The following is a 27,019-nucleotide window of genomic DNA, read 5'->3' as shown; positions in this document are numbered from 1 at the left end:
CTGTAGCTTATTTACTTTGAATAAAATACATAAAATTATTACCACTGAGAGAAAGAAGAAAAGAGTAAAGTAAAAAAATTACAGGCTTTGATAGAAATTAGAGTCATAGCTCCTCCTAGTGGTGTGTAAGTGCTACTGAAGAGGACTCCAGTGTGTGGTCTCAGTCAACCAAAACTTGCTGTTACAACCGGGTCTAGAGGAAACCCTGGCACAACATGAAGGAAGAGTCTCCCCTCTTCCCAGCTCCCAACCAACAGCAGCAACAGAGGATTTGCAGCCCTTTAGAGGTTTATTTTATAATCTTTTATCTTCAGGGTGGGTTAACAGTAAAACAAACGAAAGGGAACCAAAGCTGTACAATCTAAAACTCTACAAAAACAGGAGAACAAAAGGATTTTAAAAAAAAAATGCTAACCACCCCTCCTAAACCTGGGTTATTATATCAATTTGGCAAATCTTTATACAACATTTCACACAGAAACATGTTGGAAGTGGAGAGAGTAGAGCTGAGGGAAGCTGGCCTTTAAACTGCAAGCTCAGGCTTGAACCAATCAACTCCTTTATTGGAAGACGAGACAGAAACAAAACACGTCAGCAAATCCTAAAATGTGATTGAATACATGTATTTGAAATTCTAGATAAAAGCTAATCTGGTGAGTAACTATATTTAGACAGTCATACACTGCTCCAAAGGTAAGTAACTTATTTATTGTCACAATGAAATGTCACAATACAGTATATAGAATATTTTTATTCATCTGGATTTGTTTCATTGTTTTTAATGATAGTGTTTTGTAGTTTTGTGATATTCCCATCATGCCCATTGGTTTAGTGCTAACACGTTACACATTATATCTGCTAAACCATGTTAGTATTGCCATTGTGAGCATCTTTGCCATTGACAAGACTGAAGACTCAGTCTTGTTAAGCTATAAAATCATTCTATAAACCGTAAAGTATCTTTGATCATGTATAACCATGTTTTAAAAAAACAGAAGCTGTAACTGAGGCTCACTTCAGTAGAAACCCATGTGTCAGTTTATCCTCCGGCTCCTGAACAAAGCGTGAGACTCCGGTGTAAAACGCTCTGCCAGCGACCTCCACCACCACTGCTTTGAAGTCTCCACACTTTGTCTCCTGAATATACACACAAAAACAATCATCAGTGAACAGAAGTGTCCTCGGAGTAAAGTTCATGTGCGTATTCTGGTTTGGAAGTCACAGGTGAACCACTCAGCTCAGTGAAATCAGATTTGTTGTGTATGAAGTTGGTTCACAAATATAAAGTTTAGCAACGTACATAAAAGTAAGTGCAATGAGATAAATCTACACAGCAAATACAACTAGGAGGCTAAGAAGGGTCAAGTTAAAAAAGGGTGGTCCATGGTCAAAAGAAATGCAAGAATCATATTAATTCCCAGTGTGAGCTTCTCTTCTTTTGAATGATGCTTCTGGTTTTGCAAAATCAGTGCTATCAAAATATAAAGATTGCTTAGATGAAGGAAAATTTCAATTAAATTAGAAATTACAACTAGTTCACTCTGAGAGCTCCTTTTAGATTAAATATCATTTAAAAAATTGTCTGATTCAATGTCAACGGACCCATCTTAATGATCTGACTTAAGACAGCGTGATTTGAGAGTTTGCAGTTGTGAATTCCCTCCAAAAAACTGGAATAGCACAAAGGGGATAGGGATTTCCCATTCAACATCTTCCAAATATTAATATTCAGTAAATTTAAAAAAAAAAAAATCTGTTCAGTGCTCTTGATAACAGTTTTTCTGCTGTGCTTCAGGACAAATTCTTCACAGGATCTTATCTGTTGAACTCAGCAGTGACTGACTCCACCTGAGGAGATGAACAGAGTAAAGTTATCTGTAACTGCTCCTGACCTTTGGATAATGACACGTTTTTCACTATGACAGTCAAGCCAGAAACCTTTCGACTGTTGCCATCTTATCAGTACAAGAGGTCCAAATTATGGTCTGAATCTGGATGTGTTAACAGTAAATCTGAGCGGCATCCTTGATGACACTGAAGGAAAAATAAAGTGCTGATACCTCCACAGCTTTCCCCGTGAACTGAGATCCAGTGGCTCCGCTTTGAAACGTCCTGATCTGGTCCAGCTGGATGAGACCTTTGTGATACTGAAGAGCCACCCGGGCTGTAACACCAGACCCGGTGGGGCTTCGGTCCACCTGACAACAAAATGTTTAAACATCATCAACGTGTTTGACGCTCTTTTACTAGTTAAACCTTAGATAAACCAGGCAACATGTGGTGCTGCTGCTGCTTTTTGCTGAATTTCTTCAGTATTTTAACTCTCTACTGGCAATCGAACTTGTGCAGAAAATATTCAATTGACAAATGCTTCCCTCCTCCTTCAGATAACTCTTTTTAAAGACGGAGCACAGTCCGTAAAATACCTGAGCTTCTGCAAACACACAGATGTTGGCGGTGGGTTCAGAGGAATAATCATCTTTGCCGTCTGTGAGAATGGTGCCATAGAGGAAGGCCAGATCATCACTGGTTGGATGGTGCAACTTCACCTGGGAGATAATAATGGAAAAAGGGAAAAAAAAGAGGCACGAATGTCAAACAAACATATTTGGTTTTGTTCACAGCTACAGACAAAATCCTGAGATGACTGCGTCACAGTTTTTCTATATCTGTACTGTGAATACTGTGTGAAGTCATTCAGTTTCTTCTTATCACCTGTCAATTGGATAATAAGGGCTTCCTTACCTGAGATTTGACAGCTTTAGTCACTGCTGTGGCTGCATCTACCAGATCTCGAGTCCTGGACTTGGTCACATCCAGACCAAACCTCTGTGCGTCTACAAAGGCGTAGAAGGCTCCTCCGTAGCTGATGTCAACCATAACGTCACCAAACCCTTCCACTGTCACCGTCACATCTGGAGCAAAATATTAGTCATGTTAGTTTGGTGAATTAAATTCAACATCTGAAAGCAGAAGAGAATCAAGATGAGCAGCTCACCTGTAGCAAATGCGAACGCTGGCACACTGAGAAACCTCACTCCTCCTGTTTTACCGTTTGAATACTCAACAAAAGCCTTCACCAGACCACAAGGACAGTGGATGTTCACCTGTGTCTCTGGTGACTGTGGTTCCTTCACCAGTTTGTAGTCCACGGCGAAGCGCCCGAGTGCGATAACGGCGTGTCCGCACATGGTGCTGTACCCCTCATTGTGCATGAAGAGCACCCCCAGATCAGCCTCAGGTATCTCACTATCCACAATGAGGGCGCCATACATGTCATAGTGTCCCCGTGGCTCGAACATCAGCACCCTCCTGAGGTGATCCAGATGTTCCCGGACATAACGCCGCCTGGATAACACACTGTCACCTTTGACCTCTGGGTATCCACTGACGATGATCCGTAAAGGCTCTCCACCTGTGTGCATGTCAACCACAGAGAGCTCATCTCCTTCGTGGGGGGGAAGCTGCATTTCCATCTTTATGCTAATTGAAAAATAAAAACACTGCTTTGAGAAAATTTAACACAGTTCAGCAAAAAAATACATTTGGTTATTCAATATAAGACAATTGGAGATTAAACAATATATAATATCAGGGCTTAGTAGTGAACCTCAATAGTTTTCTGGTACCTTCAGAGATGTGTCCATAATACAGAAAAGTGGCATTAAATGTCTGGTCAGATCTGTCATCTTATTTACCAAATCTTTGATCAGATAGCTCTTATTTAAATTAACATTTTTGCTAATTTTAGACAGTTTTATTGATGCAAAGTTTTTGCACAGCTGCATTTAACCTTTGAGAAATGCCGCTTCATTTACAACATTATAAAGAGAACTGTAGAAAATCTGGTTTTCATTCAGAAAGAAATGCTGATTTTGGTTCCTAAACTTTTGTATCTGCACTATTATTAAAAATATTTCGAGTTACCCAACGCTAAATAATATTGGTCTGAGAAATGATATACGTCTGTCTCCCTGTTAAGAATGAAACAAAAATAGACCAAACATTACAATCAATATAAGGAAGGCTTTGAGAAAATGTGTATAAATCTTCATGCAATAAGCTATAAAAGGCAGACACTAGTTTTATACTGATTTTAAAGCCGCTCTAAGATGTTGGTGTCTGTGCACTTTTGTACCTTGACATGAGGGGATTTCTTAAATTGAACCAGGCACTGCAGGAGTGAACTGGGTTTATTATTTGTAAATAATGGTAAATGTTTTTGGAGACTTCTAGTAGATTCTAGTTGTCATCGTACAGACTTCATGCTGCTCGAGGCAGGTCATCACACAAATGTTATGTGAAGGTTTTAGCAACATAAAGAGAAAGTACTGTGAGTTGAGCCAATTGAAGCTCATTTAATATTATGCAAAAAGTGAAGAAAAAAAAGTGAGGTGATTATTTATTCATGTGATTATTCTCCTCCAAAGAAAACAAATTGAAATGCTCCAATTGTATCTAGATTATATATTACTGATGCTTCTAAGTAAATCTTCCATTTATCTATTTTTCTTCTCCCATTCACTGAGTTTCATGGCTGTCTGTTAGCTTCAGGCTCACATATGAGCTACGATTAAATGAATAAATGAATATTCATGAAAAACGGACCCGACACCTCTTTAACTGTCTTCATTCACTCTCCTTTTTTTTTAAAAGCTCGAAAACAACTCGAAAAAGTGCTGAATTACCTGCAAGTTTAGAGTTTAAACTTGGGACTCTTCTTCTGCTTCCTCGTCTTCTTCTTTAATGCTGAATTGCAACCTGAAGAGCATTATCGCCACCATGTGTCTGTGTTGAGTTGTTTTTAAATCCCTTTTTACCAGTCCTGTTTCGTAGATGAATTAAGACATGCTTTGAAACCACATTTCCAGAGCTATTTGCGAGGACTTTTTTTTTATGATGGCAATGTCTTCAATCTCTTTACGCCCCAGTTTATGCATTAATAACTGTCCGTCTTCATTTGCATATTTAGGACAGGAGAATAACATGATCCACAGTCTCCATTTGATTGCATCACATTTTCTGCTTGAATGCTGTTCAATGAGGTGTAGAGATCATTTAGTGTGTCCTAGTCTAATCCTGCTAATTCTTTCCTTCTTTTTCTCACTGACCTTCCCTCTCTAATATCTTGCTGGATCCGATTTTTTTTTCTAAAGGGGTGGGAAAGCACCTTCCTTTAGTATCTTTATACCATAATGCATACATCTTTAATTTTGTTATGAAAACTATGGCTTCTGACTTACTTATTTGTATTGGTAATTCTACTTTATTTGCTTTAAATCCAATTTTGTCAGTACATTAGACGCCTTCCCTTCACTGAGGCAGCTCCACAATTTTACCTGATCCCAACAAAGCCACTCCAAGTTAATATTATTTTGTCTTTTTAGTCTTGAGAACATAAATCTTCCTGCTGATTTACATAAAAACTGACTTTGTGTTGCATAACAGAGGAGACCAAATAACAGATTTGAGCAGGCATAATTTTTCATTATTCATCTCACTGTTGACAGGTTCCCTGGATGCATGCAAGTTCATTTATACACCTGTATAAAATAGATGCACTGAATCAGCTAAGAGTCACATGCTTACGTCCTTACAGTTCATACAGAAGTGATTTTCAGCCATACAGAAAAACTGAGAAACAACATAATCAACCAAAACTGTCCCTATACTGTTTGTTCATCATCTTCAACCACACAATATAATAAAAGAGAAATATTTGTATCATAGAGTGCAAGTTTGTTCAGATTTGCATAGCAATGTGCAGTAAGCTATCTATTATGAACCTGATATGAACCTGATATGCATTACTTTTTTAATCTCACAGTAGACAAATATAGAATCACATGTGCTGAAATTCAATATTAGAACAAAATATACCTGAGCAAGAAGTCACACAAAAAAAATTGTCTGCATTGAAATAGTGTTCAGTTGTAAAAAGCTGAGGTTAAAATAGTCATATATTGTTAAAGGGAAATGCTGATGTGATGAAATAAAGAATGTTGCTGATAAATAACATAATAAAATATAATTAAACTGCCATTATTGCATTCATATACTTATTTTACATGCACATGGGAACAAACAGTTTAACCAGCTCATAAAGGGGATGCATAGTGAAGTGCAATGATGAGATTTTTTATAATCATCAGCTCCTGTTATTTTCACAGTGAATAAGTGATTTGGAAAGGGGTGTAAAACACCAACAGGTTTAAGATTTACATTATAAAACATCAGTTTAACAAGCATAAAGAGTTGATGCCACCTCATCAAAACAACTCAGAATGAGGCTTTTATAATGTAAGGCACACATTTAATTACCTGAAGGTTTATTACTTCAGTGAGGGGGGACAATAAATGAGAAAATGCAGAGTCTAAAATTATACAGAGAGATAGTTTAAAATACAAAGAGTGCATGTAGAAACATCCCATAGTTACAATGTGTCCAAAATAGTCTGAGCTGCTCCTGCTTTGTCTAGGATAAATGGATGAGAATATAGTTATTGCAGGTGACCTACATGCTTAACCATTAAAACTGTAAACTGGCATAAAGACAGATTGTCCAAAGAGACTTGAGCTCAAAAAGTATACAAAAATGGACCTCAGCTCTTCTGTATTTTCACTGTATCAAACATGACATACATAAAATTTCCTTACAATAATTACTTTAATGGTTCAGTAATAGTTCCCGTTCTTTCTTGGCATTCTTCAATGTAAAAGTGCCTCATAAATTTAAGACTATCAGAAAAATCCCTGGGTTTTTGTAGTGCTATAATGAAAGGGATTTCAACATGCAGCCAAGTTGATAAAGGACCAGTGTGTAGGATTTACTGGGGAGTACCCCTTACCCTCCCCATCTAAGCTCGTAGGAGAACCTACACGGCTGCAAAGCTTGCAAAAGAAATCCCTCTCTAGAGCCAGTGTTTGGTTTGTCCCTTCTGGGCTACTGTAGAAACATTGAGGTACAACATGGTGACCTCCGAGGAAAAGGACCCGCTCCCAATGCAGATATATAGGGCTCATTCTAGGGTAACAAAAACACAATGGTTCTCATTTTCAGGTGATTACCAATTAAAATATACTTATGAATATTATATTAAATTTCAACCAAGTCTGTTCTGATAGATGCCACTAAATCCTACACACTGCCCTTTAATGCAAGACATTTCTTTGGCAGGCCAGAGTCCAGCAGGACATGCAAACTGTCTTTTTTTAATCAGTGAATGAAATCAAAATGGACCATCATCTGGTTTTGGTGAGACAGCTGAGGCAGTGACTGAGGTGTCACTTTTGACTCTTGCCTTTGGGGACGAAGTTGGTGGCAGTGAGAGTCTTCTTTTTAATGACAGCAACCGGAGGATCTCGCTCACATGAGACTCAAGGACCGACAGTCGTCCGCTCACTATCTGAATGTCCGCCTTCAGCTCTAGTTTGGCTTCATGCAACGTTGCTTGAAGGAGAGCTTGCTCCGACACCGGCTGCACAAGGGTGTGTTTGAAGGAGACCTCGCTGTCAACCCCAAGACTGTGCTCGAATGGATTTCTCTCCATCGGGCTTTTTTCCATCGGGCTTCGCTCAAAGGAGCTTCTTGAATCTCCGGCTCGGTCGATACGCAGGTCACTCTTTGTAATTCCACTGTCGCAGGAGTCTGTTTTGTGCAGGCTTGTTTCTTCACCTGCTTCTCCTGCACCCTTGCTGCCCTCTGAGCTCCCCACCTCTCCACTCTCTTCTGAGTCCTGGTTCTTGTTGGCAGCTGCTAACTGTTCTGAGGACTGGGATCCTTTAGGCCAGTCCTCCGGCTTCTGTGGCTGCTTCTCATGTTCAACAACAGGAGGCGGTGGTGCAGCACAAGTGGCTTTTTTAAACTTTCCCCAACCTCGAGCACCTCCTCGGCTGGTAGCACCGCCTCCAGCTCCCTCTCCACCTGCACCACTTCTCTGTACAGTGCTGTTGACTGTCAGACACAGCTGATTCTCTCCACAAGGCCTTGATCTAGACTCCCCAACCTCTTGTGACATCTTAGTGTGGACCAAAGCTTGTGAACCCTGTGGAGGAGCGGCTATGCTACCTTCACTGGCTGCACCTCCCCCTCCTGTGCACGGTGCACTATTCTGCACCGTGGAGATGTATTCCTGCTGCTGAGGAGATACAAGCTGACACTGTGTGTAAGACTTTAAGTCTGTGTGTTGGTGGTGCTGCGGCTCCACCTGCACAAAGTTTTGATCAAAATAAACCTGAGACTCTTCTGGTGTTTGACCGTCTCTCTGCTGCCTGAACCTTTGGAACAGCTTGCGAACTGGGTGGTCATCAGGAATGGAGAGAGTCACCTGGTTCCTCTGGTGCTCCTGCTCCTTCTTGATGTCAGCAATCTTTCTGAAGACTATCTGCAAGAGGGATGATATTTGCATGAGGACAGCAATGTGGGAGACATACTCTCTCAAGCAACATTTAAATTACTATAGCAGGGCAACACTTACTCCACATTGTGCTCCACTTCAATGAAATAGAATGTAAATATATAATGCAGCTTTAAAGCAAGGATAGCCATCTGGAGCTGCTATGAATGCTGAAATATTAAAGACTTGAGAGCAGCAATGCACAAGGGAAACTGTTAATGGAGCAATAATGCAATAATGGAGCAATATCCAGGCCCGGAGAGTTTCTGAATCCCCTCTGAGGACAAAGAAGGGAAAAAGTTCTGAGCATCTCACTTACATATTTCACTGGGTTGTACATTCTATGTTGTTGAAGAAATTCTGGCAGTATCTATCAATGAATTAACCTGCGGCGTGAGCCACTGCAAATATTAACATTTTCACCAAAGTATTATAATAATAAATAATATTAAAGCATACACACCCCAAATTTATGGTGAACCTTCATAGCAACTGTGAGGATTTTCTTCTCAAAACTACAAAGCATTAAATTAAATCCCACATATAAAGAGTCTTTAAAAACCAGTGGAGATTTAAGTTTCAGCCAAAGTTTTTTCAAGGCTTTACTTATCTCTAACCGAATGGCTTTTATCATCTTGTCTTACCTTGTTCTCAGACACCACCTCAAGCTTTAGGGTACTTTTATGGTCAAGAGGAAATGCATGTAATCACATAAGCTGCACAAGGCAAACACACGCTGAAACCAGGAAGAAAATAATCAAATCTCTGCTCTATGAAAACAAAATCTCCTATGAATATATATTTTATCATAGGCAAATAGGCAAAACATAAAGGGAAACACAACATCCAATATGACCGTCCATATTGCAGCAACCTCTAAAGGGAAACACAACATCCAATATGACCGTCCGTATTGCAGCAACCTCTAAAGGGAAACACAACATCCAATATGACCGTCCATATTGCAGCAACTTCTAAAGGGAAACACAACATCCAATATGACCGTCCATATTGCAGCAACCTCTAAAGGGAAACACAACATCCAATATAACCGTCCATATTGCAGCAACCTCTAATCAGTGGCCATGTGAGGTCCAAACCTGCTTCACGGTAAAGTAGGTGGAGATGCAGGCATTAAGAAATTCTAAATGCTGCTCATATTAATAATAGATGGCTTTATTTTTCATTGAATACATTTTAAGTGAAAGCCATGAATCTTTCAACACATAGACACAATTTGCTTTGAAACTGTTCTGGTTTAGCGCTGTGTGAATACAGTGAATACGATTGCATAAGACCTCTTATAATGGAGCAATACCACAACCTAGAAAAGTCAGAGATGTAATAAAACATTATTATGAATTAGCATCTTTTGCTAAACACTGTTTTGTAGGATGCCATGTTTTTAACTTTTAAAAAATTGATGAAGAAATCATATTAAGTAAATGTAAGTCTGTTTATACTTACTTCATATAAGTGCATATTTAATCATGTATCATATATCATGTTTGAAATCCACATCTGAATTATTTCACATAGGCCACTACAGAACAAAAAGCTCAACAAACCCACCAGAGGGGCTTTAAAGGGAATATCCATTAAGATTTACTTACGTATGTAATGCTGATCCCATAGGATAAAATGACATAGATACTGTATATGAGCACCTTAATCTCAAGGCTGGAAAGCAATACAGTGCATTAGTGGGATTCATATTTATAACCTCGAGAAGCTCTATCAAATATTAATTAGTCTTTGTTTCAATAATAACTTCTGATTTAGACATTTTGTAAACAGTGTGCATGTGCAATTCATTTCAGCAATTTTCACATATGTAATGATTGAGTGAAAAGTATGTGATTTATGTGAAAATATGATGTTTTTAAAAATCCTCAACATTCAGTTGTTCCCCTTTGTTAAATAGCTTTAAGGTTGTTAAGCTCAAGTTATTCCACACTGACTGAAATAACCACACTGTTTAGTTGCCTTGCTTTCCATTTCACGCTAATGTCTAACTGGGATCAGATATGAAAATGAGAGACAGAAAAAAAAACAACAGGTGTACTTTTATGAGAGTCAGTCATTTTTACCCTTTTTCGTAGATTGCAGGTGAGGATGAGGTTGCGAGAAAATGAGTTGGCGAATGATGTGTAAAACTCCAGCACCCTCATCAGAGCCTCTCTCCTGATGACGTGCAGATCGCAGTAAGTCAGAGCTCGGACGTTTGCACAAGCACGGGCCTGCGTGGTCTCTTTCCAGAACACGTCTCCAAACACATCACCTTTACCTGTATGGTGCAAGACATTGATATTAGTATCTTAGACATACACATCTCAGATAAAAGTACAATTTTGTTTTTTAAGGGGAGATCAGAACATGTGGAAAACTAGCAAACTGTACAAACCTGTTTCTGTGAAAGACAAATCAATAACAGGAATAAAAGTGGCTATATACTGGTAGTGAGTATCATCATAAGGATAGGTTGACAGTTTTTCAAGTCTGATTTAAAACAAGTGTCAGATGCCCATCTGACCACAGAAAGAGTTTTTCCTCACTGTAATCATTCCTCCTGTTTATACTGGCTATGAAAGGGTCCCCTCCAAATGTGTGTACAATGTAAGTGATAGTGGTCAAAATCCTCAGTCTGTCCGGTTTGTGCAAAAATGCATTTAAACGCATAGTTGGTATTTCCTGCCACTAGGCGTCTCTCAATCAAAACAATAACAAAAGACGAGTTTGATGACGTTGTGAATTAGCGTGGGATCATCTGAGTTGTTTTCTTCATTGTTAATCAACCACTTTTCCAGTCAGTTTCTCCTGGTTAGGATTCCTTCAGTGTTCATTGTTCAGGAAGATTTTACCAGGAGCTGAATTATCTGCAGGGGTCTCCTCCTCTCCAAGACAAACGTACATGGGGATTAAAACAAGTGAAAACACTGAACAAAGCAGTTTCACGTAAAAAAAATCAGTGTTTCGCCCATGCTGTTTGGCAAAGGACACAAGGAGGGGCCGCCAGCTGAGGTTTGAAAATTGTTGAAAACTGTTGGGATAATGTAACTACACAGCTCAACAAAATATATAACATAGCTCTAGTTTTTTTTGTTTTGTTTTTTACACATTTTAATGCAGAATAGTTACATATTAAAGTTGTATCTGAAGTTTATCTGAAACTTATATGAGGCATCAGCAGTCTGAGATAATCATATAAAGTGGATATCTCCCATTTACAGTCTTTTTACAATAAATTCCCTCTTTGTGTTTCCTCAGATAATGTCTCCTTGTTCTGCGGTGGAAGTAAGTAAGAAAAAGAGGGACCTTGGCACTAAAAAGATTAAACCTCAAAGATATCTACTTGATTTGACAAATTTGGACCACTGACGCCTCACATTAGCTTCAGATAAACTTTTAAACACATTTTTGCAGAGAACGAGGCTTGTGGATTTTAGCCCCCATCACTTAAATTGTAAGTGCATAATGAAAGGATCCTCTAATGGCCAGTATGAACATTAGGAATGATTATGTCAAGAAAACTATTTCAGTGTTCATTTGGGCACCTGACTGTAGTTTGCCTTTCAAGACAAACTTGAAAAATTGTGAACCTGTCTTTTAATCATTTTTTAAGCTATAAGTCTATATATCTTAAGACTTTTTAAATGGGCTGGTGAAAATATTGAGGGCCTGATCATGAATGCAACTCTGCACCAACACAACCTTTACTCCATTTTTATCTGTGCCAGCAGGCCTAGATAAAACATGGCACAGTCTGTTTCATAGTATTGCGTAGGATTACCTAGTATTGCAATGACCTCATCATCTTGGATTACTTCAAGTGAACCGGAGACTACAAAGCAGAGGGTGTCAACACTTTCACCGATATGGAAGATTAAATCTCCAGGTGCACAGTGTGTGGTCTGAAACTCCACAGCTAGAGAGCGCAAGCAGCCGTCACTGGCCAGACGAAACGCTGGGTGGTCGTTGAACACCTGTCTGTTCAGGTGGACGCAAATGTCTGCTCGCATGTCTTTAGGACAAATTGAGAGAACCTGTGTGAGAGAGAGAGAGAGAGAGAGAGAGAGAGAGAGAGAGAGAGAGGGAGATGAGATTGAGATGAGAGGTGAGATTTTACAGCATTAAAGGAGCACTCCATCATTATTACACAGTTTACATCAAGAGTTTAACTCAGTCTGTGGAAACATGCATATAATATCTTAACTTACCCTGATGATTGAGACACATTTATAAAAGAAACTTTGGGAAAATTTGGAAAATTTGGGCATGGGCATTTACAGTTAACAGGGAAGTTTGAACAAAAGGCACTACTGAGTTGAATTATGGGAATTGTAGGATCCAGTTGTTGAGCTTCACTCCTACTATTACAGTCAGGATGTCTCAACTTCCGCTGCTTTGATTCTGACCATTTAAAAAAAAAAAAAATTATTCATCTGTCTCCTGTGAGTTTCTCAACTGTATGAGTTGAATTGATTGTTTAACTGTGCAACAAGTATACTTTACAGGAGAACTTTTGACATCGAAAGTAAGAATTTTCCATTTAAGTTCCTACTGCACAGGCAGTATTTCATGAAATACCACTAAAATACCCCTAAAGTTTCACAATATTCAGCAAAATTTCAATGAACCCTTAAAAGTCATCGAGTGTATTCAGTCTTCTGTTGTGACCTTTGAGGCTCGTTACTGTACAGTCAGACGTGAACACATATTTTTATGATAGCATTCTTACTTTTTGACAGTCAGCGACACTGCTGTCAGTCCTGACTTCAATCAGTTCAACTTTGGACTTTTACACATAAAACACATATGTGCACTACAAACCTCTGTATGTAACTGTATATATCAAAATTATATAACAGCAGTGATATATTAAGTGGATTGCTCCTATCATTAGACACATTTGGTTAGTGTATCACTGACTGATACATTTTGATAAGTTACTACTAATACTGCAATCAGAATAATACCTTATCTGTGTCGATGCCCTTAGACATGGCCCAGGTGGAGACGATGAAGTCCATGACCCTCTCACTAAGACCTTTGGGGACCTGATAAAGCTTGAGGAAGTCACGCACATTGTTGAGCATCTCATGGTAGCGGTTTGTGTTGGTGTACATCTGCTGGAAGATGGTGGTGACATTTCCAAAGATGGTCGCATAGAGCAGCGCTGAAACCAAACAAAAGGCTGCATTACAAACATGCTGATATGCAGGGTTTATTCAACATCAGATGATATGACGTTTTATTTTAGGAAATCATTTGGTATTATTAGGATTTTAGTTTACATGAAGGTCTGAACCACTTTTAGGTGAAACTAAATTATAATTAAGGTATTTATTTTGTAAGCAGTATTCAGGTATGTGCACCTCACATTTGAGTAAAAACACCTTAAAATGTAAGAAGTTGTCACAATAAGAGGAGAACAGGTGGACCCAAATGCAACAGACAGCAGGCAAAGGGTAAATCAGAACATTTATTGAAGAAAATCTAAAGAAACTGTGACACAGGCACAAGACAAACTGAGCAAACTGAACTGAAAACGAAACACTAACTGAACTAACAAGAAGATGAGGTGCAGGTGGGGAGATGGGCAGAGAAGCTCAGGTGAGGGGGGTGAGGTGACGAAACAGGACAACAGACACAGGGAGCTGATTGGCTGGGGGAAACAGTGAGAGCAGGGCAGGGCCGTGCCGATGAGACTGATACAGGAGAGGTGTGGCGGCCGGGAAGGCATGGAGAAACATAAAAGGGAAACACAGAGCAAACAAAGCACAATCCTCTGAATAATTTATAATAACTAACAAAGTCAACTTAATATCGTGATAGTCTTTTAGAGAAACAACTCAAATCAGTTGTCAACACTTTCCAGTCTTAACATAACAAGAAGAAAAGGAACCAAGCAACACGGAGCCAGTCTGTGACAGAATAATAATCTCAATAATTATAAAGATGAACTGGGAATAAACAGAATAAACAGAGTGAACACAGGGACCCATAACAAAAAAAAAACAGTCCTAAACCCATGAGTCCATCACACAAATAACATTACAAGTTCCACTTACCTTGTAGCTTAATTACTTTTACATGGAAATAATTAATGGAAAGGATTGTAACATATTAAGGTATTTTTAATGGATTATGTGCACAATTTTATGGTTTATTAAGGATTAAAAATACTAAAAAAATTAATTCAATTTAACTGAAAAATGAATGTATCCATTAATTACTCCATTAAAATCCTGCTATTCCTTAACTGCATCATTATTAAAGGGTAAATTAATTGAATGTTAAGGAAAAAAGGGATTTTACTTCATAATTAAAGTGGAGACAAAATCTTGGAAATGTGTGAAAAGTTGGTGTTCATTTGACAAAGGAAGCAGGAAGAGAATAATAAGCAATAATATTTCACTGTTGGCTTTTCATTTGACCAAAAATAATGGCACTGTGTTGGGTAATTTACTTCACTGTACATTAGGGATGCACCGATGTGACTTTTTCAGTCCTGATACAGATACCTGGGCCTTTGGAGACCAACCAATACCAAATACCTAACTGATACCAGTGTTTCATTAATAAGCTGCATGCCTCACTGTGTGGAAGAGACTGTGATCATTCTTTTATGTGTAAGGAAACATCAGGCTTGAGATTAACATTGCTTTCCTAGCTGGTATCTAACATCAGTGTCGGTGCATCTCTACTGTACATGTACTCTATAATATGCAAAATAATTCACTGACGTGGACAAAATGGTTATGATTAAAAAGTTAATACATGTGTGCACACAACGAGTGGTGGATTGAGCCTCTATAATGTAATTCATAGCTAATGCACATTTCCTCGAAGAATGCTGTGCTGCAGCACTGCCGTGACCTCAAAGAGTCAGTCAGTATCTCTTATCGTGAGGTTTTACCCACTCAAGGGGAAAGAGTCGCCTTCAGTCGCCACAGCAGTATCACAGAGGATGTTGGGATACATAACGTGATGGCTCATTGTCCGTTTACTACACTGAAGCCTTCGGGCAAACTCTCCCTTCCTTCTACTCCTCTCTCCACTCACATAATTAGTGTATCCATAGCAGGAGATTTATTGGCCGTAATTGAATCTGACTCCTCAGTGTGACTGAGTGATCTTCGTGATCAAAACGCCACCAGAATAATGGGTATTTACTTTTGGAAGTACAAACCTTAAAGCGTGGCAGTCAGTTTGTGTTTTCCTCACAGTTTTTATTGCATCACTTTACATGCTGTTTTAGAGGAGTGGGCCAAAGGTTAGTACACGAGGGCAAGTCGTGAGAGAGGAACTGTAAGCCAAGGCTGACAGTGGAAGCAATGACACTAAAGGTGAAGCTATTACTGTAACTGTAGTGCATGATGGGAATAATACAGACAGCGGTGTAAAAATAGATATTTCTATTTCTGTGAAGAGGTTGAAAATAATTCAAATGAAGTTAATGCGATTTATCAGTTCAGGTAATAACTTCACATCATAAAAGCAGTCATCTATCAAGTGAACTTGAAATATTTGCATGACTTGTGCTTGGGTTAATTTGATGTTCATAACAATGTTAAGTTAGATATATAATCTAAAAGAACTGTTAAGGCAGTGTATACAGTGTTTGTAAAACAGTAGTGTTACACAACATACTGAGGTCTACAAAAGTGCATCACTGCTGAGTTAAGTTACACAAGCATCTACATAACAAGCTTAATCTAATTTACAGTTTTGCGTCATGGTCTTAATGTAACACGAAAAAACCCACTGCAGTTGTCTTACATCTGAAAGAGAAATCAAAAAGAGTTACTAGCTTTTAGATTCTCTTAGTTTGTTTAGTTGTCTCTATTTAAACAGCTATATGTCCTTAAAGTTTTGTATAAAGTGTCAAGGCAATGAGCAATATAATAAAATAAATTATGAAATGCAAAGATATTTAATGCTGTAGTTCTGGAAATGAAAGTATAATTTTAAAATGAGAAGGGGCTTATGAATGAACACAAAAGCAATTCTCTTTTGTTAGTGGGTAGTGATGACCCACCTCCAGTCAGAGCCTCATAGAGCAGGCTGTGATGGGCGCTGAACATGTCACTTTTTATTATCGACAAAGCCAAGCCTTAACTCAAGCACCGTGACTGCAGCTAAATGTGAATTAGTACATGACCAGAGTCAAGAGTACAAAATGTTATCTCTAGGTTACCTAATAGCTACTACCAAGAGTAAAGAAATATGTATGTATAAAAAATGTCTCTGAGATTTAGGAATTGCACATTTGTATCATAATGGCAAAAATGTATGAGCATAGTTCCTGATGAAAAGTGAAATCTTCATCCAGGTTGTAATATGGGAGATACAGTACATGGATTATATGTCAGCCCTGACTACTTCATAATCTAAACCTGATGTCTCCGGACTGACATAAATCTAAAACAAGGGAGGATTGTCCCTGCCGCCCTGGCAATTTCCTGCATGCTGCAACAAAGACGAGGAGAAAAAAAAGCACAGAAAACATGCTGAGCCTCCAGTTTTTCTTGTCTGTGCCGAGTGAAACATACCATTACTTCATCTTTCATGCAGGATCTGCAGCTCAAAACTACAAAGGAGCTCTAAGTGCTGAGAGAAATAAAGGGTCCTCACTGCTTCATTGTGGTTGTGTTTTTAATTTAACATGATTACTTTTTTAGTGTTTAGTGTTTGTCAGTGCTGCTTTGTGTGTTTGTGTGCTTTATTGATTATAAAAATGTACATAGGTAACATCAAGTCAAGTAAAATTCATATCATTATCATTATAATGTGCACTGTTTATTTTTGGTTTTTACATGTTTTTAAAATGTTCCTGTATGTGGCTTGTTGACTGTGTTATTCTTCATACCTCTGCAAACTGCCCCTCTGGGACAAATAAAGTGTTTTGAATTTAATTGAAAAAATAAATTAACATACAATCATACAATTATGTTGATCTCTGCTACACTCAACATTTATCCATAAGAACCAGCTATTTGTTGATCATATTTGAATTTGACTGGCTCCTGCAAGGAACTGCTGGCATGAATGAATTAATGTGTGAATAAAATGAAAACATGCTTCGTTTGGTGTGCAGTGGGTTTCTTTTTGAGTGACGGCTATTGGTACAGGACTGGAATATTCCATTTATCAATGACGTGTTACTGCTCACTGACAGATTTCCCCGTCCACTTGCAACTGCTGTCTGAAACTGGTAGTTTATCTCACTTTACTGGCAGATAATAACCACTCCTGGCAGTCAACTGTCACTGCTACACTATCAGTCTGTGGCAGTTATATTATACATGACATACTGTACAACTCACACAATGCTTGAGTGATGAGCGAGATGATTCCAGTAACTAAAGTTTCAAAAAAGTCATTATAGTCTCAATCTCTGAATTTGAGCATGTCTAAGTGTTCTGGTGGTCATTTAGGAAACGATTGCCTTGTTAATAAGATGAATAGTAGCTTTGATGTCTGATGTGTTCACGTTGATTAACAGTCCAAACTATTATTGTTGCAATATTTTGGTAAGTTTAATGTTACTTGATAATGATATTTGCTGTGTTAGTTAGCTAATGTTAGCACTGCTCAATGTTCCCGGTAAGCTAGCCGTAGCTTCGGTCTGAGGTAGGGGGGTGTTTCTAGAGCATGAAAGGAAAGACTCACTCTCCTTATTTGGAGGGTCCTGGCTCCAAACGGAAAAGATGGCACTAACCGTAAACCATAGACCAGCATTATAAAAGGCACGTCTACAAATTGTTGACAGGACACCTTGAACTTCAAACAAAGTCAATTATGAATCATTCATTTATGAATTTTTAATCAATGAAGGTTTTATAATTCTAAAATGTTCCCAGAATCTACAAAAACAATTATAAAGTTTGTGACTTCACAGTGTAAAGTCGAACACTACTGCAGTGGGCCACACAATGCAGAAGCAAAAGTGGAAGCTCGATCTTTCTAGTCCTTTGTGCCTGGTGAGCAATTTTCATTCGAGTGAATGTGCACCATCCTTGAGTCCGGTATTCAATTCTTATAATACATCCATGGTTTAAATGCCAATAGCCATAAAGATACCAGTATCCAAATGTGTGGGAAGCAGTATTTGTGAGGGAAAACGCACATCTATTGTGACGTTGGAGGATCATTCTGATGCAATCGTTTCTTTGTTAATTTTATAAATCAGCATTTTGGAACCTAGATAATCCTTTCATATGCTCCTGAAACCAGTGGAGCTGATGTGCCTTTGTCCTCTAATCCAATTGGTTTGCACTGTCAAGGTTGTTCTGCGTGTCCATCGAGGAAGAAAAACAGCGGTCACATTGATTTAAGCTGTCTTGAAAAGCTTGAAAATAATTTCACTTGAATTTCACTTGACAAACTGTCCTCTGCTGGCTGCTAAATATAGGATTTAGACGTTTTTTCAGAGGCTCAGGAGAATGTAGGAAAGATTTGTGGCCTTGTGCTTATTGCAATATGTTTGTGTGTCTGTGATAAAGAGAGCTTGTGTGTACTTGCATTGGATTAGTGTGTCCATTGACCATCACTCACATCAAGTAAGGTAATGATAGTATTTGTTGTGTAATATCAGACCTATTAGATTGTTTCACTTTACAAAAAATAAAGCAAAATGACATTTTTAAATACATTTTGTAGATCTTATCAAACCCTTGGAGTAATTAATATAATCAAGATAATTGTTGAAAATAATTGTATACTTACAGCCCACCATCATCATAGCAACGGAGAAAATCTTTTCACCGTCTGTGGTTGGAGCAATGTTGCCAAATCCGATGGTGGTGAGACTCGTCATGGTGAAGTAAAGAGAGGAAATGTACAGTGTGTCCTTGTTGGGGCCGCCCTCCCACTGGCCGGTACCACTGGTGTTGTAGCGGTAGGGAGTACCGATACTCATGGCCAGCTGATAGAGCCAACTGTCTGTCTTGATGGTGTTCGTGGTCTCGTCGATGACCTCGTAGTCCCCGATGCTGTACCAGATGCAGGCCAGCCAGTGGGCCACCAGGCCAAAAACACACACCAGCAGAACCAACACGGCTGCTCCATACTCCAGGTAGTGGTCCAACTTCCGGGCCACTCGGCCTAAACGGAGCAGGCGGATGACTTTTAAAGAGCTGAAGAGGCTGCTGAGACCCTACAGAGCAAGAAAGGTGAAGGAGGTGAATAAGACATACTGTAGTAGAGATGAAACAGTTACTTGAAGATTAATCTGCAACTATAAAAAATTGATTATAAGCAACAAAAATGCCAAAAGAGGAACTTGTTCCAGCTTTTCAAACATTAATATTTGCTAGTGTTATTTGTCTTCTATGAGAATCTTTGGATTTGAGGTTGTGTTGGAGAAAACAGACAACTTTGATTTGGGAGGTTATGGAATAAATTATTAATCAATCAATCAAGGAAACAATCAACAGATTATTATGTATTGAAAATGACAATTAGTTGCAGCTTTGCTGAATTGATATTTCAAAAGGTTTTCTTTCTTATTTTCATGGATTCAGTTAATATGACTGAGATTGTCTGCTGTTTGGTGCTGGGATTAACACTCTGAGTGTGTCACTACCAGCGATACCTTCCACATACACTTTAGATTTATTGTTCATTAATTGAACAAAACAATGCTAATGGCATCTTAAAAAGAAAAACATGACTTTTCTTACTGGGAGTAAAGAGTCCTCCATCCTTGTGCTGTTCCTATGGAAATGGGAGACATCCCGGAGATGACTCACTGGAGAGGCAGATACGATGACATCCTTCATAGAAACAGCCAAGCAGAATGTTTTTTTATTTAAATGCAGTTAGAAGTACTAATGCCTTGGCTGTTTTAGCAATAACTCAATCACAAATCAAAAGAATCGTCAGAAAATCTCCATTTAAGGAAGAAGTTATGAAATTGACTTACCTCATCCACATTTTCAAAGGCATTAATTATGTCGTAGGGCAGACAGGACAGCAGGTCAATGACAAACCACGTTTTCATGTAATTCATTCGTATCAGCTTTGCGTCTGAAATGACCTCTCCTGCAGGACCCACGAAGGTAGTGTGGAAGTTGAGCACGATGTCAATCAGAAAGATGACGTCCACGATGCTGTCCAGCACCAACCACGCCAAGTTGTTTTGCTTGGTCTTAAATGAGACGTTATAGGGAACCATGATAGCGGTGTAGAAGGTGAGGATGAGGATGACCCAGTCCCAGGTGGTCTTGAAAGTGCAGTAGTGGAGGATGATGTGTGGAGGGGTCTTAGGGGCTTCTTGCTTGTACTGAGGGAGGATGTCTGATCCCAGCTGGAGAGCCTTTTCATTGAAAGTAAACATCATGAGAACAGTTTCATATGTAAAGTAAGACCAGTAATTCATCCAGTTTTGGCATTTAATATTTCAGGATGTCAGTTGAAATGTCATGAGACCATTTCTATCGTATATTTGGATTGCCTTATTGTTCAAAGCTGCAATGACACCATTTCCATTAAAAACATGATAATTCTAAATACAGTTAAAGAACAGATGGACCTGTGGAAATGTTTGCAGGAGTATCTACAGTATCATCACTTCACTTCAATGCTTTCCTGATGTCACCGGCAAACTGACAAGTGTAGAAATACATGTTCTTGAATAATTATATTCACTCAACCTGCTTTTTCCACTTCTACTTTAATTATTAATGTCTTACATTTCTCAAACACATTGCACATTCTCCATTTGACATCAGGGGACGATGGTTATAAAACAGGGGCCCTTTATTCAAAACTACATTTGGACGTATCACTATGAAAAACTAACCAGTTTACAAACACTGGGGCATGTCTCTGATCACATCTATACATCTAATAACACAATCTGCTCTCTGGTCTATTACAACTAGTAGAAATTATTTCTGTATCCTCTCATCTTCTCTTTTTTGCTTGCACATGTAACTGTTTCTGTGGCTGTGTTTTCTCACCATCCTACTGGATTTTCAGATGGATTAGTCTTTTAAATTGGTAAAGCTCTTACCAATTACTATTCTCTTTTTAAACTCCACATTGACTGTTTTATGTTCTTCTTGGTTGAACTTGAGCTATTTCTATATAGATACAGATCATCTGAAAACCATTTCTTCATTTCGACCATGGAGCTGCTCACCTCAGCCAGTCTGGATGGCTTATGGGTGACCTCAGTCTGGCTCAGTGGTGCTAACTGCTGCACCACGTTGCGATTGTTGGTCAGTACCCGCGTTAGTTTGGCAAATTTTGTCCATCCTGACCATAGACAAAAAGACAATTAATCATTTTACAAAGCTATACAACATAGCATTACACATTTTCCAAGGATTTTACTAATACCTTTTACTAATTAGTACTAATACTAATTACCATATTACCAATCTTAAAAACACTGAGAGTTTATTTGTAGTTGTTGACCAATGGAGGAAGGAGGCAGTTGGGGTGCTGATAGGAGGCTTCAACAACATTACATTGACAAACTACTTTAGGAAAGTCATATGTCCAATTTGATAAGAATGTACATGAATGCCTCACTGTGGCACACCTTCCGATAAATCCAGATCTTTGTGCACTTATAATTTTCCTTGATGGTACTGTAGTAGATCACCAAAATAAATTCTGTGTACAGTTAACACCGAAGTATGTTCCTCTAAAAGTAAAAAAACAAAATGATTCAACAACCCAAAGATAAAGATCAGTGTACATGGCGCTTAGATTGTGAACAAGACTGTTTTTTCCATTTTTGCAATTCACATTTTGTCACCTACGGTTTCACTGTCAGTTGACAAATGCTTGTGTGTGCAAATCAGCAGTATTTTCATACAGTCACAATCCTCATTTGTGTCCTGTTTATCTGTTTTACATATTTAAAAAGTCTGAGTAGCACACTGAATCCCCAGGGACACTGCACCGTGTAGACCCACAGAGACTCGTGCTTACTGGCCCGCACACAGAACACCTGGACATTTATGTGTTACATACCAGGAAACAAACGTGTGTTAAGTCACAGCCACTGCTTTCGGCTACACTGTAACCACAATGCTCTTTCAATTAAAACTGAGCAGCAGGAACCAGGGTCACACTTTAAATAAAGTCATTCGCACAATCAAAAATCATGAATTTGATATAAATATAGGACCGCATACTCTTCAGTAAGTGGAAGAAGAAATAAAACTGCCATACATAAAAAAAATACAAGTTTCGTCCATTCTTGCACACGCACACACTATTTTTACATTCACTGAGACCAAATACCTCAATGTTAATTATTGTAATGTTGTAGGGATGACTATTAGTGCGTTCACAAAATATTTGCACAATGAGATTTTTGATCAATGATCATCAGCAATGTGGATATAATGACTAAGTGGGTAAAGGCGAATAATAGAACAGCTGGAACATCACTTTACATCTCTTTACTGTAATGGAGTGTTTAAAACTAAGAAAAGACTAAACTTATGCCATATCATGATATCCAACATCTAAGACAATATCTAGTCTCATATCACGATATCAACATAATATCGATATATTGCCCAGCACTACTGAGAATCATGACTACAATGAAATACTGAACACATTCAAGTTGAAACCATTTGGTCTAGAATATGAACTCTCTCACCTCGACCTGTTTCATCTTCAATCGGTTGTTTGAAAAGTGTAATGTCTCTGAAGGTACAGAGGAAAAGCACCACCTTGTCATTTTCATTCCTGATCGGCGCGACCTGCATGTAAAGCCATATTGGTGTTCCTGCAGGAAACAATCAGCATGAACGTTGTGAGAGAGCACAAACAGATAATGTTCTTACTAAAGAGGAACTGAGTGATCGCTAAATAAAAATGATTAACTGTGTCACTATTATTCACGCATTGGAGAATCTATTTTAGTAAAAACATAGGACTCAATAGTGACACTTACTATTCTTTGCATAGAGCAGCACCTCGTAGAAATTGGACTCATAGTTGTCAAAGGTTTGTCTGATTTTGTCTATTGTCTTCTTGTCGGTCAGGTCACCATACATGAAACTTCATAAAGAGAAAGAAAGAAAGTGAAAGGGAGTTTGTCATTGTTGGATGGTCATGGAGAAACAAAGACGGATGATTAAAGACAGACATAGCTGAACTGAGCAATTCTGCATACTTGTAGTTGTTGCAAATCGGCGGTCACATTTTCTAGAAACAATAACAGAAGAGTTAAGATCAAGTTTCTATTTTATTTCTGGACTTTCATTTGTCAGTTTTCTGAATTACCTCACCCTTCACATTTCAAACATATAATTGAATTTCTTACACTGCTTACCAAATAAACAGTTATTGGAGGTGCTGTAGCTGAGATTCAATATAAACAAATTAGGAAAAGCATTTGCACACTCTGACATGTGCTATATTAATTTACGGAGACAAGCTTTCTGTCAGAGACCTTCTCCATGCATCAACATTAAAGAAGTGACTGAGAAAGAATACAGATACTGACAATGACTTCCCGATTCCTGATACATTGAATCATGCCAAAGCCAACCAACATATATATCCCATATAACATATTTCTTAAAATATAAACCACACATTGTACCTTCACATTCACATTTACAACAAACACCATCTTACTTGCACGTGCTACTCCTGTGCATGACCTCAGCTCTGTGGTAGCCAGACAGCTTGCAGAATCCATCATTGCTGTATACAACCGGCCACTCCACTATCTGTGCATTTCCCAACAGGAAACTGGTTTCTGAGACAAAACAGTGTGAAAAAAAAAAGGTCACCACTAACAACAAACCTGCAACCCAGAGAAATAATACACCTGTTATTCAACCTTTTGGAGTTTTGTCTGTGAAAGCGGAGGGATCCTAACTGCCATCGCAGCTGGTGTTATGTAACTGCAAAGACATTGAAACTTTTTTTTTTATGCTGCAGTGCAATTGAAGCATTTTTGCAAATATTAAGTCAAATCTGATATTTCATGGCTCTCTTCCATTAACAGCCTCCTATAAATCCTGCTATCTAGTGTCATAAATTAGCCAAATCTTTACTTCACATATTCAATGCAATTATACAAATGCTGCCACTATTATCATCCCAATAATAAACATATATAACTAAACAAAAAAGAAAAACATTAATATTTAAAGCAAAAGTAAACAGGGGTAATTAGGCAAGTCACTGGGCAGAAATATTTGATAAAATGTTGATGTTCTAACCTTAATGTGAATTAAAAATTGATGGGGAGCTGCAAAGTTCTGCAGCTGTTCAGCAGTTTGGAGGAGCTGTAGTCACGAGGGACAAAGTGAGAGGAAATTTTCTCTAATTTACACTGCATAGCCGCAATTAAAGCTGTCAAACTTAAAGAATTATCATGTTTATCATCAAATTAAATACTTGAGTGTTGAATGAGTTTATGAATCCACTCTGCAAGCTTTTGTTGTACACCATTCTGGAAAAATTCAGATAATATTGACTCGTGTGAGGTGAACAATATCTTTACAAGCACTTGATCCATGTTGTTTTTGTTTCTACTAAAGTCAGCTATACTGTCACCTTAAGAATAAATCAGGGATTAAAGGACTTATGTCTCAGCAGGGTTTGGAAAATCTTGTCCATGCATTTATCTTCAGTAGGCTCGACTATTGCGACAGTGTCTTTACAGGTCTCACTAAAAAATCAATCAGACAGCTGGAGCTGATTCAGAACGCTGCTGCTTGAGTCCTCACTAAGACCAAGACGTTATGTACCATCCAGACCTCTGAGATCGTCCGGGACAGGTCTGATTTCTGTTCCCAGAGTCTAAACTAAACATGGAGAGGCAGAATTCAGTTTTTATGCTCTACATATCTGAACAAACTCAAAGAAAAACTACAGATCTGCTGCAACTTTCATCTCTTTTAAATGAAGGCTGAAGATCTTTCTGTTTGCCGCTGCCTTTTATTAAATCAAATTTAAGGCATTTGATTCATTTCTTGTGCTGCACTGTAACTTTTATTCTTGTATTTTTTTGTGCTATTCTATTTCAACTCATTTGTACTTTCTATTCTCTAAACTCTCTAATAACTATTTTAAACTGTATTTAAATATTCTTCTGTGTTTCTTAATGCTTTAAATGTTTTATGTAAAGCACTTTGAATTACCTTGTTGTTGAAATGTGCTTTACAAACACACTTGCCTTGCCTACTGCAATTCTCTGACATATACTACATTTGTAATCTCACATGCACTTAAATCTCACTTTAACTGTCCGAATGCCACAGAGACTTTTCACACATTTTTAATAAGTGTTCCAATTATTGACCGTTTTGCAGATTACCTCCCTGAAAATCTAATCTATAAGAATGAAAATGCCTTTTTTCACAATTTCTCATTATTGGTGTTATTTTATTATTATTATTATTTTCATTATTATTATTGTTGTTGTTTTTATTATTATCATCATTATTTATTAAAATCTCAAACAATCTATCTGGAAAATGCAGTGAAGAGGCATTTAAGCACTTTTGATAAAACATCATATATAACTGAAAAAATCCTCCTTTAGGAATATTACAAGAATAGGACATTACACAAAATGTATCAAATGAGGGAGTTTGATACCTACTTATTGCATAATTCATGAGATTTTATATTGCATTGTTGTTGAAATTTAAATGCAAAAAGTTAAATGATTAAGCTTCCCATTAAATAAGATAGAAATACAATTGCAGATTTACTTAGGCATCCTATTCCTGTTGAGTTAGTTGACTTACATGACAAATCAACATCCATTCATTCTTGTTTCCCCTTTTTAAAGTAAAACTCACCGCTGGAGCGCCGGACAATATTTTCCAAAAAAGTGTTTTGCGGAGCAACCAGTCCTCTCTTGCCCCCATGCATTATGGAGGATTCAGGCCAGAGATTCAGTGCTGCTCGGTGCTCGTGCTGATGCTGTCTACCCCCCTCGATGTTCTGCCAGACAGGAATGAATGGACCACCAGTGTCAAGTTAAGCAGAATAATCGCGCTTATATCCGCTTTATGGTTTCACAAATAAAGGACTCATGGTGGAAGGTGGCTTATTGTTCTCTTTTGAGTGTATGAATTGAACCATTTAATGTGAATTATGAAGTGAATGATAGATAATTTAATTAACTGCAGCTTTCACAGTATATACTACATTTTCAGCCACATTGACGAACACAAGAAGTCTAAGCCTGAGCTTTAAACAGGATAATTTTAGTCACAATATATGTAACAGATAACTTGGGATCTTCGCTTGCTTTAATGACAATCTCTTTTCACTGATGTAGCTGGTATATATATATTACGTATGGCTCAGAAGACATTAAACTGGTTAGTTTTACTCTGAAGGAAAGCTTTCTGTGTTTCTGGTATTATTGTTTCTGGCTTCATGAACCTGCCTGCATTTGTTTGACATTCCCGTTATACGGTTTATGATAACTATAAATGGAAATGTATTTATAAATATTATCCAGGACTATAAATTCCCTGTTGTTTCTCCACTATAAAAAACTAATAGCTATGTCCAGTGTGGCACAACTGTTTTAAGATTTAGCCTACATAAATTAGTTAATATACCGAAAATGTGTTTATAGCTGTAGTCTCAATCTTCCCAAATTTAACATT

At 38.0% G+C, this 27,019-nt stretch overlaps 2 protein-coding genes across 2 annotated transcripts; both read right to left on the bottom strand.

Annotated features, from left to right (window-relative positions):
• Nucleotides 1-1,001: 1,001 nt before the first annotated feature.
• LOC133997743 (trans-L-3-hydroxyproline dehydratase) lies at nucleotides 1,002-4,731 on the bottom strand. Its single transcript, XM_062437448.1, has 6 exons — nucleotides 4,689-4,731; nucleotides 2,999-3,483; nucleotides 2,746-2,915; nucleotides 2,427-2,549; nucleotides 2,061-2,198; nucleotides 1,002-1,137 (listed from the first exon to the last, which is right to left on the bottom strand). The coding sequence occupies exons 2-6, from the start codon at nucleotides 3,474-3,476 to the stop codon at nucleotides 1,012-1,014; spliced, it is 1,035 nt and encodes a 344-aa protein (XP_062293432.1). The 5' UTR covers nucleotides 3,477-3,483; nucleotides 4,689-4,731; the 3' UTR covers nucleotides 1,002-1,011.
• Nucleotides 4,732-7,229: 2,498 nt separating this feature from the next.
• LOC133997650 (potassium voltage-gated channel subfamily H member 5-like) lies at nucleotides 7,230-26,270 on the bottom strand. The gene is made up of 12 exons (XM_062437329.1): nucleotides 26,198-26,270; nucleotides 24,015-24,138; nucleotides 23,326-23,432; nucleotides 23,029-23,157; nucleotides 21,547-21,662; nucleotides 20,326-20,718; nucleotides 20,084-20,176; nucleotides 19,128-19,557; nucleotides 13,373-13,572; nucleotides 12,187-12,439; nucleotides 10,487-10,683; nucleotides 7,230-8,384 (listed from the first exon to the last, which is right to left on the bottom strand). The coding sequence occupies exons 1-12, from the start codon at nucleotides 26,268-26,270 to the stop codon at nucleotides 7,230-7,232; spliced, it is 3,270 nt and encodes a 1,089-aa protein (XP_062293313.1).
• Nucleotides 26,271-27,019: the final 749 nt, after the last annotated feature.

Source organism: Scomber scombrus, chromosome 17, assembly GCF_963691925.1.
Source record: "Scomber scombrus chromosome 17, fScoSco1.1, whole genome shotgun sequence".
NCBI classification, from domain to species: domain Eukaryota; kingdom Metazoa; phylum Chordata; class Actinopteri; order Scombriformes; family Scombridae; genus Scomber; species Scomber scombrus.
This window is presented reverse-complemented; position numbering and strand designations above follow the sequence as displayed.

Excerpts from the sequence above, each read along its gene's own strand:
- LOC133997743 (XM_062437448.1), bottom strand. The coding sequence starts at position 3,476 with ATGGAAATGCAGCTTCCCCCCCACGAAGGAGATGAGCTCTCTGTGGTT. Across the intron at positions 2,199-2,426 it reads GTGTGTTTGCAGAAGCTCAG|GTGGACCGAAGCCCCACCGG; the intron begins GTATTTTACGGA and ends TTTTGTTGTCAG. Across the intron at positions 1,138-2,060 it reads TCACGGGGAAAGCTGTGGAG|GAGACAAAGTGTGGAGACTT; the intron begins GTATCAGCACTT and ends GTGTATATTCAG.
- LOC133997650 (XM_062437329.1), bottom strand. The coding sequence starts at position 26,270 with ATGCATGGGGGCAAGAGAGGACTGGTTGCTCCGCAAAACACTTTTTTG. Across the intron at positions 21,663-23,028 it reads TGAAGATGAAACAGGTCGAG|GATGGACAAAATTTGCCAAA; the intron begins GTGAGAGAGTTC and ends GTCTATGGTCAG. Across the intron at positions 12,440-13,372 it reads AGGGCATCGACACAGATAAG|GTTCTCTCAATTTGTCCTAA; the intron begins GTATTATTCTGA and ends TCTCTCACACAG.